This window comes from Alexandromys fortis, unplaced genomic scaffold (assembly GCF_014885135.2).
Source record: "Alexandromys fortis isolate MF-2015 unplaced genomic scaffold, M_Fortis_MF-2015_v1.1 scaffold_4, whole genome shotgun sequence".
Classification (NCBI taxonomy): Eukaryota; Metazoa; Chordata; class Mammalia; order Rodentia; family Cricetidae; genus Alexandromys; species Alexandromys fortis.
The window spans coordinates 24,899,502-24,912,822 of record NW_026067944.1 but is presented as its reverse complement, the minus strand read 5'-3'; the positions used below and the strand labels follow the sequence as shown (position 1 = coordinate 24,912,822).

Here is a 13,321-nt window from a genome sequence, read left to right as displayed (position 1 = left end):
CAACCAGGTTTCTTGAGAAATGTTTGTATTAGACAGAGGCTTGCAAAATGGAGATTAGAAAGAATGATATACAAAAAGAATATTATTCAGTTCCAAAACAACAGCAACTCGTCAGAGGTGATGAAAGGGGGGTGTTCAGCGGGATTAGATTGGTGATTTGGGCGGAAGATGTTTTATATGCGTATGAGTCTTATCAAAGTGCGTCTGCGCTGGCAAAAGTGACCTGACGACAATCACGAAACCCTTACCGACATCTTCCTGAATGCCTGATGTGTCATGTGCCACACACAGACTAAGGTGACTGGGGTGCTCAAGAGTTGGTGCTGGCTGTGCTCTGTAGTCTACACAGGAGGAATGGAGCTAGAGATGCCAATCGGACCTTGCCAGTGCTTACACAGTTAGTAACTTCAACTGCAAGCCATGTAGCTTGAAAGCACAGATGCCGAATCAGTAAAGGCTTGGAAATAGTCCCCCAAAGTCTTGTTGAGCGCTCTCAGACCCTGTACCCAACATCTGCTGACACAGCACACTGAAGCCCTCTGCCCTGCTTTGGCAGCGGTCACTGTGAGGAAGCGCAGCAAGTAGGTCAATCTGTCAAATAATTCAGAAGCATCAGGCTTTTCCGCACAGAAGTAAATGCCACAAACCAGACGTTTGGAGTGAGAGCCGCCTGGCAAAGTGCCTGGACTGGATGCATCCATTCACAAAGGACAGGGGAGTGATGCAGATGACTTCGTGGCGGTGTCCATAGCAACCCTCACTGGGCTTCAGAGCATTGTATTAGCCACTTATATTTGGGCTATAATAAAAATTAAATTTATTGCTTAAAATCAGCATAAAATACAGCTATCACCCAAACCACTCATAAAATGTTTTCAGCATGTCCACGTTAGAGGTGGCTCATGCAAACCAGCCTTTGCTGAATTACAGTCACGTACAAGCAGTGTCCTCTCTCTGAAAGGGACAAAGGGGCATCTACCTTCCCGTTAGAGCATAGCCTTGTCTTCCCACTATAATACATAGCACTCCAGCGATGGAAATCAACGAAAACCACTTACTCAAGCTTAAAGAGGCCAGTCTGAAGGGGAAACACAAATTAACTCTTTTTCTTTTGACTGTTTTGGGACCTCCAGACCCATCTTGACACCTTCCTTTGGCCTTGTCTGCCTTCAGTGTCTCTGTCTCCACTCCAGTCAGCTGAACCACACGCTAAACCATCGCCACTTCGCCCCACTCCTCAACCAAGTTCCCAGGCTCTGACATTTCTTCCTCTATTCCTTTTCCCTTTTGTCTCTACTTCCTCCGTCTCACTCATTCTTCGCCCTGACCACAAGCAGACCTATCGGTCTGACTCTCCCTATCTTGGTCCCCCAGATTCCCACATATCCCCACTTTATGACATACAGGTGCTGCTAATTCCGCTCCAACAATCCTTTGCTATACACGGAAACAATCCACCCAAAATCTACTATCATTTGCTGTTGTTTTTGCATTTACCTTGTCCACAGATTTCTGTGAGCTGCCTCAAGAGCTGTATTGCTTAGTTCTATATTTTCAGCACTTGGCATAATGCTTGGCACAAGGCAGACACTCAAGAAATGTATGGTGGGTGCAGAAGTGAGTGAAGGAGTAGACGGCTCCCCTTTCATGACCATCCTGAAGCTTTGCAACATTTGCAATGCACCAAGGTGTTGCTGTAGCCATAAACACTAACAGAATTAGGAAAGTTAGCCTAAGTATAATAATGAGGGAAATCAACCAGAATTACACAAAGCAGGTCAAATACATACACACACAGGCACACACACACACACACACACACACACACACACTTAGGCTTCTTCAGCCTTGAAAATGCTACATGCAAATCTTGATGACTTTACCTCAAGAATATTAAAACATACTAAGAGAGTACAGTCCCAATAAAATAATTAGCCTCCTGAAAACTCACTAATGAGATGAAAAATTGTGGATTTTGACTGTGAATTCCACAAAGACAAGAGTCCTTTCTGTCTTGCTCCAGCTAAGTGCCCAACTCAGGTCCCAGGACCTGGTGTAAACTGGCTTTTATATATAATATTAGATTAATGATTACCTCCCAAGCTTTTCAAGAGAGTGAGAGTGTTCTGTGTTTTCTAAGTGGAGACTGTGATCATTACTTAATATCCTTTCATTAAGTCTGTTTCTTGTTTGTCCTTTTGTTCATTCATTCATTCATTCATTCATTCATTTAAGATAGGTCGGCATTCTGTAGCTCAGGCTGACCTTGAATTTATAATCCTCTTGCCTAAACTTCCTGAATGCTGCTGGGATTACAAACTCTCGTTCTGTAAATTATTATTAGGTACCTGCTAGATACTAGGCACTCATTCTAGGTTCTCGAAGGCAACAATTAACACGATAAACCCTCTGCCTTTTTGGCGGCTGCAATCTGTTATAGACAACAAATAAGGAACACACTGTACACAAGCGCGCAGGTTCCTGGCTGTGGGGTGTCCGAAGCAGACATAAAGCAGTATCGGTAAATGGAACATGGTGAAGAAAGCCGCTCTCTCTGTGGCTGTCCAGAAAGCCTTTGTTGAGATGACATCTCAGAGCCCTGAGTTCTGTGAGGAGAGGGGGAGCTGAAGTGTTAAGGGAACACTTCTCAGCCCATGCAAATCCTGGAGCATTCTTAGCACCTTGGAAGGGCATCAAGAAGACAAGCCTTACAAGGCCAGAACGGTTGTGAGATGTCTAGAAGGGATGGGTAAACCTCGATCTAGTGAGTGGGCTCAGATGCGCTAGGCCCTGGCCTCTGATGAGCTGACTCAGTACCACAGGAGGACGCCCATGCATGCTCTTCTTGGAGGGGACTTAGCCCTCAAGTGAGGCCCTGGAGGGGCCAGAGCAGTACAAGGGAAAAGACTCAGGAGTGCTTGCATTTGTGATACTTTTAAATAGACCCTAAAGGATTTGCTTAAGGTTAAATATTGGAGTAAGAAATTAAGGAAAATTCCAGGAGGTTTTATTGGGCATCCTGAAATGTAGTGAAGTCAGGAGAGAACTATTGAAGCATCAGGGTAGAAAACAGCATGCGTGTGGCTTAAGGAAGGGGGATGCTGAGTCATGGAACACGGAACATGAAGTGCACAGTTGTAGCTGCTGGGTAGAACATGATTCATAAAAACCCAGAGATAGATACTGGGGTTCAACCTGAAAGTCAGAAAAGCAAAGCAGCCAGCCACTGGCTCTTACCTCGACCTAGGTCCGAAATGGCGATCCTGCCTCCTGGAATCTCAGAATGAGACTGTGTGTGAAAGCTGTCTCCTCCTGTCTTACATCCCTCCCTATCCCTCCCTAGGGCTAGTGTTAAAAGCATGCATTACTACCACCGGTTTCTATGGCAAACTAGTGTGGCTACTGGGATTAAAGGTGCGTGTCACCATGGCCTGGTATGTAAGGCTGACCAGTGGGGCTGTTTGACTCTCTGTTCTTCAGGCAAGCTTTATTTAAAAAATAAATAAAAAAAGAAAGAAAGAAAGAAAGAAAGAAAGAAAGAAAGAAAGGAAAGGAAAGAAAGAGAAAAGAAAAAAAGAAATATCACTACAGCTGGCTGTGGCCTAAACCTCATGGCCAACCTAGAATAGTTGCTGAAATTTGCAGAAAAATCTGGCACACTTGCCTCTGGACCTTTTGGGGCATGGAATCTGCCTGGAATAATTTCCTGCATGATCCCTGTGATCCCTAAGGTTATGGTAAAGTCCCCAGATGGCTACTCAGATCGTTGTCAGCTGTTAATCTGACAGCATCGGTTCTTATCTCTGCTCTAGGCTCCCCACATTAACGTAGCTCATGCCATCTTCCCAGGGCTGCTATGACCTGATCTCTGGACCACTGGACCGGCATGCCTGGGGAGTTGCCTGGTTTGGGTTTGCCATCCTCTGCTGGACTGTGAGTATCCTCAGCACATTTTTTTAAATATATATTTCAGAAAGGGGCAATAATGAGAGACCTTGAGATGATTCCTGGTTATATCAACTAACCTAAAAAGTCTGGAAGCCAAGTCTTGCTGCTAAGGTAGTCGGGAGACTTCGAGCACCAGACCAAGGACAATGGGGTCCCTTAAGGTGTGGGATGTCAACCTCCCTCCTAGGGATAGGATGTGCCTACTGTGTAAACCCTTCCTCTGGCTGCCCCAGATGAACTCAGCTAGGCTTCTTAGTGAGCTCCAGCCGTGCTCCACTCTGTGTAACTCACCACAACTAGACGTCAAGGCCCCTTCTGTCACCTCTCTGGACCGCTCCTGAGGCCCAACCTCAGCTGTCTAGCTCTTTCAACACCCTGATCACTTCCTGCTGCCTCTCTGTGAGGTCAGAGTGTGGTCAGAGCTCTGGCTCGCAGCCCTGACTGCACAGTGAAACCTCCTAGACGAGGCGGAGCTGGTGTGCACCCCTCTGTGCCTCCTCAGTGGAAGCTATGGCTAGGCCTGGGAACTTTGTTTTATTTTGCTTGTGTTTGTGTCTTGATCTGGTAATTTTTTCTAGATGATTGTAAATTTCTGTCACGGCCAAGAACCATGGCATTCAGGATAGAATCGCAGAGTTTGATTACCATTGAACACCTTGAGATATGTGAAGAATTAAAAAAAAAAAAAAAGCTATTTTTCTCTGGGACCAGTGTCTACTGACATTTACTTCCACTAAGTATAGTGACTGAAAAAAAATTAAATAGTTATTAATTTGTTTTAAAATAAGATAATAAGCCAATTGCAAGTTCATATAACAACATAATCCTAAATTAGGAATTATAGAAAAATAATAACTTTTGCAAAATGAAAAATTCGTGAATTTCCTCCAATCCTGTCGAGGTCCTAAAAGAAGCCGAGCCTGTCACAGGTGCTCTTCCATTCCGTCTATGCTAACATTCACCAGCGCTGAAGGACTGGAATGAAGTAGGTCCTTCATAACAGTGTGCAGTTAAGAACAGGAATATCCTGGCAATCTTATTGGAGGCGAATAACCTGAATATTGCTTTGAGACTATGCGCCCTTCTCTACGAGCTTCTTCGAGATAAATTGCAGTATGGAATCTGAAACTAGATTAATGAAGAACTCTCTGTACTATTTGCATAATCTCCGATCTGTACCTAAGCCTATGACGTCAGGAACGGGCTGTTTGGGGAAATGCAGCTTCACTGTGTTTCGTAGCACTTGCTGGTGTCGGTTGATTTCTCTATGTTACACTAGAAGATCACATTCATTAATATTGCCACACTGGAAAAGATCTCAAATAGGATTCTACCGAACCCACGGGAGCAGGGCAATTCTCCAGAGATCTGATGTTTGTTTGACAACTCAAAGTCATGATTGGCATCATACATTGTCAAGTGTTTTCTTTGCAGAAAGACTAATGCTGTAAACTTTGGAGAAAATATCTGCCCAAATATCCAAGCTTAAATAACTGTAGCTTCTTTTATTGACTTTTTTCAAATAAGATTAATATTTCAAGGGAAAAAAAAAGTTAAGTCAGTGCATAACCCATCACATAAATCCTCTCCTTCTGCACACCTACATCTCAGATATGCCATGGGATTTGGAGCATTCTTATTATGTAGAATATTAAAAAGATATGTAAATTAAAGGTCAAAGTACTGTGTGATCAATAGCTTTGGCAGCTCCGTGTAGGACTGTCCCAGATAAACTTCCTGCTTCCTCCTTTCCCCTGTGTGTATAACACTGCAGGATACAAAGGGAGCTGATGCAATTCAAGGCCTATGCCTGGATTTTCCCTGAGGCTTGGTAGTCTGACCTTATTCTGCTTTTGCACCACCAGTGCCCATGGAAAGATGCCAAAAGGGCAAATGAAGCCCTTTTACTTAATTATTCTTGGCCTCTCTGGCCCCTCAAGGGTGTTTGTGTACTGTGCTTTGGAAAGGGCTGAGTGAGAGGGTGTATAATGAGGGACACAGAGAAAGCTGTTCCTCCAGGAAGTGCTCCATGGTCACTGTAGAGGGCGGTCTCTGCAGTGAGACAATGCACCAATGACATAGTTGATGCTGCTCGAGGCAGAGAAGCTGCTCTCCTTTGTCCCCCAGTCCCTAGCACAACAGAGTAAAGGCTCAGTTATTTATTGAATCTATTTTTTTTTTCATTTGGGTTTTCGAGACAGGGTTTCTCTGTAGCTTTGGAGCCTGTCCTGGAACTAGTTCTTGTAGACCAGGCTGGTCTCGAACTCACAGAGATCCTCCTGCCTCTGCCTCCTGAGTGCTGGGATTAAAGGTATGCGCCACCATGGCCCGGCTTATTGAATCAATTTAAATGAAAACAGGGAAGTGTCTGTTTGTGCTGTACTACCAGGAACTAGAGGACATAATAAGGCGTCTAAGGGTCATGGGGTTACTAACTGTACACAGGTATCAAATTCTCAATTATAAATACTGCCAATTTCCTGAAAATCAGTAGCAGGGGATAAGAATTAGAGATTTTGAGGGTCTGCTATGGATGAGACATCAGGCCAACTAGTCTTCATATGAGACCCCCTCAACAACAGCAGTTGGTCTGCCCGACAAAGAACCACACGTGAGAAGAACTCCTAGGCATAGCCAGGTCACTTCTGCTCACAGAGGGCTTTCCAGTTCTCAGCCTATGGGTAGAGATTCCTTTGTAGGTCGCATATAAGATATTCTGCATATCAGATATTGACATTATGATTCATAACAGAGAAAAATACAGTCATGAAGTAGCAACAAAATAATTTCGTGGCTGGGGATCAGCACAGCCTGAGGGGCTGTACTAAAGGGCTGGGCAGTAGGAAGGCTGAGAAGCATGGCTGTAAGGCCGGTCAGGCTCTGTGTCTTTGGGTTTGTTACTTCGCTGTGCTTCGAGTCCTTCAGAGACATTTGGAAGCCGATGTGCCTGGTGCACACAAGTCATAATCAACATCAGGCCCAGTTATAACTCCATTGTCTCACCCACAGCTCTAGATCTGAGGTAGAGAGAGAGAAGGGATGAAGTTTATTTTACAGAGACTGGGGCTCAAGGAAGCAAAATGGCCTGGCTAGGACCCAAGGAGTAGACGGCAGAGGGGTAGCAGCCTGGACATTCCAACTTCACCCCTGAGTGAGAGGGCTTAGGTTCTGCGGTATTCTACAGAGGCAGCCATTCAAAGTGGTAGGACTTTTAGAAGGAAGGGCTTTAAGATGAGAAGGAGAACGTGACCCACATGGCTGGAGATCTAGTTCTGTTGGGGGAGCACCTCCCAACATGCCCCAAACCCCGATTTCCATCCCAGTACAAATAAACCAAGGATGCTTGGAAATGGAAAAGCAGAAGGGTCAAAAGTTCAAGGTCATCCTACGCTATATAGCAAGTTCAGGGCTAGCCTAGCCTACATGAGACCCCATTTCAAAAAATAAACAAATAAATAAAACTTTAAAAGATGATCTATAGTTGCTAATGAAACGTGAACGCTGGAGTATTTAGCTTTGATAACAGGAAGGAAGGATTTTCCCAAGGGAGCACTTAAGAACTCAGAGACTACACAGGAAGTGGTGGGCGGGCATGTGGGGAATGGAGAAATGGCTCTGAGTGGCCGCTTATAAGCAATGCTCTCTCATATGGGATGGACAGAGCAGCAGCTGGCCCTTAAATTACAGCTAGAGACTCCGTGTCACCTAAGTCCGCACAAAAGGAATGCCATCATTTTATATTAAGGTTGATGTTAATTAAGATCCTGTCTTAAATCATTTGTTTTCCTTTTTCCCATTTTAATTCTAGTTTTGGGTCCTCCTGGGTACCATGTTCTACTGGAGCAGAATTGAGTTCTAAGCACACAGTATCTCTGCCACACCTCCCTCCTCGGGTGACTCTGGACGTGGTGCTGGAACCTGCTATTTCGTCATGTGCTCTCTGTGTGCTCTCCACAGTGACGTATGCGTCTCTCACTCAAATGCCAGCTCCGGTGGAATGGGCTCCCTTTAGGCTCTCGGGCTGCTGTGATCCTCAACAGAAATGTTTCTCGTCCTTGCCTAACACTCTACAACATATTTATGGACCGTGAGACAGCTCCATCCCTGTTTATGTTTACTGTGGGGACACCATGACATTCATAGGAGCCTCCCCCCGCCACTGCAAGCTCTGTCTGTATTTAATAGCAAATCCGAGCAACGGGGAGCCCATATTTCTTACTATTTTCTTCGGCCTTGCAAGATGCGCTTGTCACTGTGTAGACCGGGCAAGGGGAGGAGGGGAGATTGAAGAACTCTGTTCTGGTTTGGCGATAACGTCTGTCCACACTGGTGGCTCTCCTGACACACCTGCTACCTTTGGATACTTTTTTTCCTCCGGGACAGTCCTTGATTTTCATTTAATAAGCCTTTAGACTTCCTCTTCTGCCCCGCCGAGTGACAAGCATTTAGCAGTTTCATTCTCGGTTAATTGGAAGTACGTAATCTTTAGGGACATTGACACTCCCCACTTCACATCAGCTCAAAGGTTTGAACGTGGCAGTCCAAGCCAGCTACTAGAACAGGTGATTGAAAGGGACTTTTGTTCGCTGTCAAAATAGTTTGGTCCTGAAGGAAGTCCTGACAACTCACCATTGTTTGCTTATCTATCCATTAAGAAGCCCATAAAATACACTTACTTTCTTTGACTCCAACTGGTAATGCATGAGTCTAACAAAAAGGGGTTTCCAAAAAAAGAGCCCCAACTGTGGGGGTTAAAGTGGAAGAAGTGGGAGACACACACTTGTGGGTTCCTGCTGACTTGTGCACTGTCACTGTCCACATGGACAGGAAATGGCTAGAATTCTCTCTTCTTTTTCTTTTCCCTCTTGCAACATTGTGCTATGGAAAAAATGCTCCAGTATACTGTAAATATTTGTCATTTATTTGTTTAATAAAATACTGATTGGCCAGTAGCCAGGCAGGAAGTATAGGCAGGGTGACCATACTAGGAGAATTCTGGGAAGAGGAAAGGCAGAGAAATGCAGTCAACCAGCCAGACTGAAAAAACAGGATGAGAATGTTGCACTATGTTTATGTTTAGCCATATGGCTAAACATAGACAAAAAGTATGGGTTAATTAAAGTTATAAGAGCTAGTTAATAATAAGCCTGAGCTAGCAGGCCAAATAGTTTATAATTAATATAAGCTTCTGTGAGTTTATTTGGGACTGAACAGCTGCAGAACTGAGCAGGACAGAAACTTTTGTCTACAATATTGTCCTTTGAAGTTATTGCTCCACTAGGAAGCAATGTGTGATGCCAACAGCTCAACTGTGTTCCTTATGCAGAAAACACACCCATCACTTAGAAACAGTCAGCCTAGGCATGAAGGTCCTGCCTCCCCAGATCCCTGTGGTTAGGCAGAACACTGGAGAGGAAGAGCAGTCAAGAGAAGAGAAGTGGACTCCCTTGTAGCAGAAGCCCGCTCTCTGATCCCCAGCACAGCTTGCCTCCAACCTTCCACCTGGCTTTGTCTCTTCTGAAGAAGGCATCACTCTGTGCCTGCTAGTTGAGCACTCGACCCACTTAGCTGTATCCCTACCTCCTGGTGCCCGTTGCTTTCCACCATTAACTAGATTTTCCACTGAGCTCCATTGGCTGAGTGGTTCCCACCCAACCTTAACTTCTGCCTTCCCTTCCAGAGATTTATGCTTCAAAATGCTTTCTGTTACAAAACCCTCATCTCTTTGTGACTGGATCTTAGCCTCGAAAGCACAGTAAGGAAGTTCCATTACCCACAGGAACAGGCTTTGCTCCTTCACAAACCAAGGAAGGATGGTGAGCCCAGTCACCACCAGTGATAGAGAGGGACAAGGCTTCATCTCCCCCTGCAGCGTTCTGCCATTCCCAAGCCTGATCTGTGACTACTGCTACCACTCCCTTTAGGTCACCCAGCAATTTCTTCCTAGAATCCCACTTCCATTCCTTCCTCTTTCCCTCGTGCCCCTGGCTTCCTTCTCTTCTTCAAGCTCCTGGAACTGGAAATAGGGTGGGGAGGAGGAAGGCTGTTGTCCTTGAGAGTCACCCAGACACGATTTCTGTGAAACCTTCCTTTCTCAGTTATTAGCTTGCCCACCAATTATCACTGAAACCCAAACCAGTCAGGCTAACTCTGGGGCAAGTTTGATTGAGTGCAATACCGGAAAGTCACCCTGTCTCCGGTTGGCCTCATCCTTAAGCTGTGGCAGCCTGATTAAATTTAACATTTCAAAGTCCTAGAACCAGAATCAAGAATCTGCTTCTGTCTGAACAGCAGAACAGATGCATTCCAGCTATTCATAGGTAGCATTACAAACTTGAAAAACTACTGTCCCATCTAACCCCTCCCCTACCTGTCTGATTGACAAGAAGTGTTGTGGTTGGGGGTGGGGTTAGAAACTAGCCACTAACCTGACTTCTTACTGTAAAGGATTGCTTTCCATGGAATCTCCCTTCTCTTTCCTGTTTCGCCTCACTCGGCTTCTTATCTACTCCTAGACAACCTAGGGAACAGACAGCAACCACCAGATAACCAGCTGAGTCCGGATTCATGCATGTTTATCTGAAGGATCAAGTGGTCATGTCCAACAAAGAGAGCCAGAAAGGTCTTAACCAGTAGTCTTTAACCTTACTAATGTAGCAACTCTTTAATACAGTCCCTCATGATCGTGGTATTCGCAACCATAAAATTTTCCATTGCTAACTCATAACTGTAATTTTACTACTGTTATGAATCATAATGTAAAGATATGATATGCAGGATATCTGATCTGTGACTCCTGTAGTGGTTGAGAACCACTGTCTTAGAGACAGGGAGCATTGTGAAAACACGGGAGATGCTCTCTTCCTCCAGCCCATGGTCCCCATGCCTGGCACAACTGGGTACATGCACTGCACGCATGTGCGCACGTGCACACACACACACACACACACACACACACACACACACCTACATGGTTACTAGAGAGTTAAATTTTAAAAACCAAAGGGTGCGGTTCAGTTGTACATCATTTCCCAGCATGTGTGAGGCATGGTACCATAAAAAAATAAAACAAACAAAAATACGACAGAGGAGAGATGGGTCAGCGACTCGGAGAGCTTGCCGCTCTCACAGAAGACTCAGCATTCAGATCAGGGCCTCACAACAGACTGTACTTCCAGTTCCAAGGGATCTGCCGCTCTCTTCTGGCCTCTGCTGTCACCCACATTTGTACACACACACATACACACACACATTTAAACACCCTCACATGCACATACATACACAGTCTTTTCTTAAAGAAAGTTTACACAGGATAAGCATTCTCTTGTGTTCTACCGTTCACTGACTTTCTAAGCCCCCAAACTACACACTTAGACACATGCACACTCAAGGCTGAAGATTCATCAGCATTCTCAGCCATTGTAAACGGACCCTTTGTCTATTCGGGTGTGCTCCCTGAAGGGGAGACCTCTGAGCCACTCATGTGAGTGCATTTTGGAGACCTGTCTGACTCTCTCAGAAGACCTAAGTGCTCCCTATACTGCAAATGATACAAGTGCTACAGTTTAAACTCTCTTGGCAAGCGAGAACTTGAGACTTTCCTAATATTTTCCATCTCATAGCACACATCGATGGCTCTGGGCAGGGACTGTCAGACCTGGGGAAAAGTGGAAAATATGAGTCTGGCAGAAAATGACTTTCATCTCCTTCAAGAGTCCACTCCAAGAAACTTCTCCTCCCGGGGTATGGGAGGAAGTGTGAGGTGGTTCAGAGCCAAATACCTAGGGGAGGAGAGCAGGTGAATGCTTGAAAGTCATTTTGGGGGTTCGGAAGATACCAAATCTCAGTAGGAGCTGCAACAGAATATAGATTCAGGAAAGCTACCCCCCAAAGAAAGAAGCCCTGCTGAAGACAATGTGGAATAGTAGTTTTATAGTCCGATGACTTGAGTCTGGGCTTGACCCAGCTTTTGCTCCACTGTGAGATCTCTAGCAACTACCCATCTGTTCTGGGTCTCCACCCCTTCCCTTAGCCCTCTAATCCCAGGAAATTGTATAAAAACATTACAACCTGTGAGCACCATAAAAAATGAGCACTAGCCCAAGTAATTTTTAAAACAACAGTTTAAACCTTGCAAGGGCCACTCATGGCCATGGGGAGTGTCAACGTCCAAACAGCTAGCGCTCATATGGTTCTTGGCAGCCTTGGTGTTGCTGGCATATCTACCTTCAACATCCAGAATGTGTGATGCTATGGCATGGACGGTGACCGAATACATACGCAGGAACTGGGAGCTGGCTCCTTTGGCCAGCCAGGGAGGTGCAGATGACAGCAATTAGCAAGTAGGTAGTCCAGGGCTCCAGCCCGCGGTGGGCCTTGGACTCCCTGCAGGAGTCACACGGCACAGGGGTGGCATGAGGGTCCCACAAGATTATCTCGCACCTGAAGACGTTTTGGAACAAGTCATTGAGCTGACCTGTCCATTTCCCTGGTTGAAAGAACTAGCTGAAGACGGGCCAGAGGTGTATTTCAACAGTTTCCAACATTTTGTTAATGCAGATTGCCTATGACCAACAACAAAAGTCAGGGAGTTTCTATATGGCATTCACTATATTCTTTAAAAAAAAAAAAAAACTGAGTCTCACCAGGGGTGGGGGGTGCACACCTTTAATCCCAGCACTAGGGAGGCAGAGGCAGGTGGATCTCGGTGAGTTCGAGGCCAGCCTGATCTACCAAAACAAAACAAAACAAAAAAAAAAAAAAAAAGAAAGAAAGAAAGAAACTGAGTCTCAAATCCCCTGACACACCACTATTTCCTGTTACCCTCCCCAACCAGTTTCAGAGACCCTGTGCCTCTGCAGAAAGAAGGGAGTGGGAGGAGCTTTCTCACTAGCATGGCCCACTACCAAATCTCCCGAGAATACAACTCCCTTTGTAAGGTTTGGCACGAAAACAGGAAAACCATGAGTCTGATTTTGCTAAACAAAGAAAAAAATGCAGTTTTTACTTCCTATGCAGAGTTATTGATAAACCAGACTAGCCCTAAGCAAACCTGCCAAGCTTATTAAAAACAAAAAAGTTCCTTCAAATTCTTCTTCCTCCTTTGTTGGTGTTCACTCCAAACCCTCCTGATTCCTCTTCCTGTCTGGCAGGATTAGGTATTATTTCTACTTACCAACTGAGTCTAGTGGCGATGGGGTCACGTAATGATGACTGACTGAGAGGCCCCGGGACACAGCCACACAACACTTAACATTTGTGTTAATTACTTGCCCACTTATCTACCTAATCAAATGAAATAATTACTACTCTTCTGACTGAAAAAACAGAATGGCTTCATCTGTCTTCCTTCCATTACCCTGACCCCTTTGCC

General features: G+C 45.1%; 1 protein-coding gene across 1 annotated transcript in view; it reads left to right on the top strand.

The window, feature by feature from the left end:
- Upk1b (uroplakin 1B) overlaps positions 1-10,829 on the top strand; it is a 29,529-nt gene extending 18,700 nt beyond the window's left edge. The window contains exons 7-8 of the mRNA XM_050148960.1: positions 3,850-3,933; positions 7,757-10,829. Coding sequence (XP_050004917.1) covers positions 3,850-3,933; positions 7,757-7,807 — 135 coding nt within the window. The 3' untranslated portion in view covers positions 7,808-10,829. The remainder of the gene's footprint in view (positions 1-3,849; positions 3,934-7,756) is intronic.
- Positions 10,830-13,321: the final 2,492 nt, after the last annotated feature.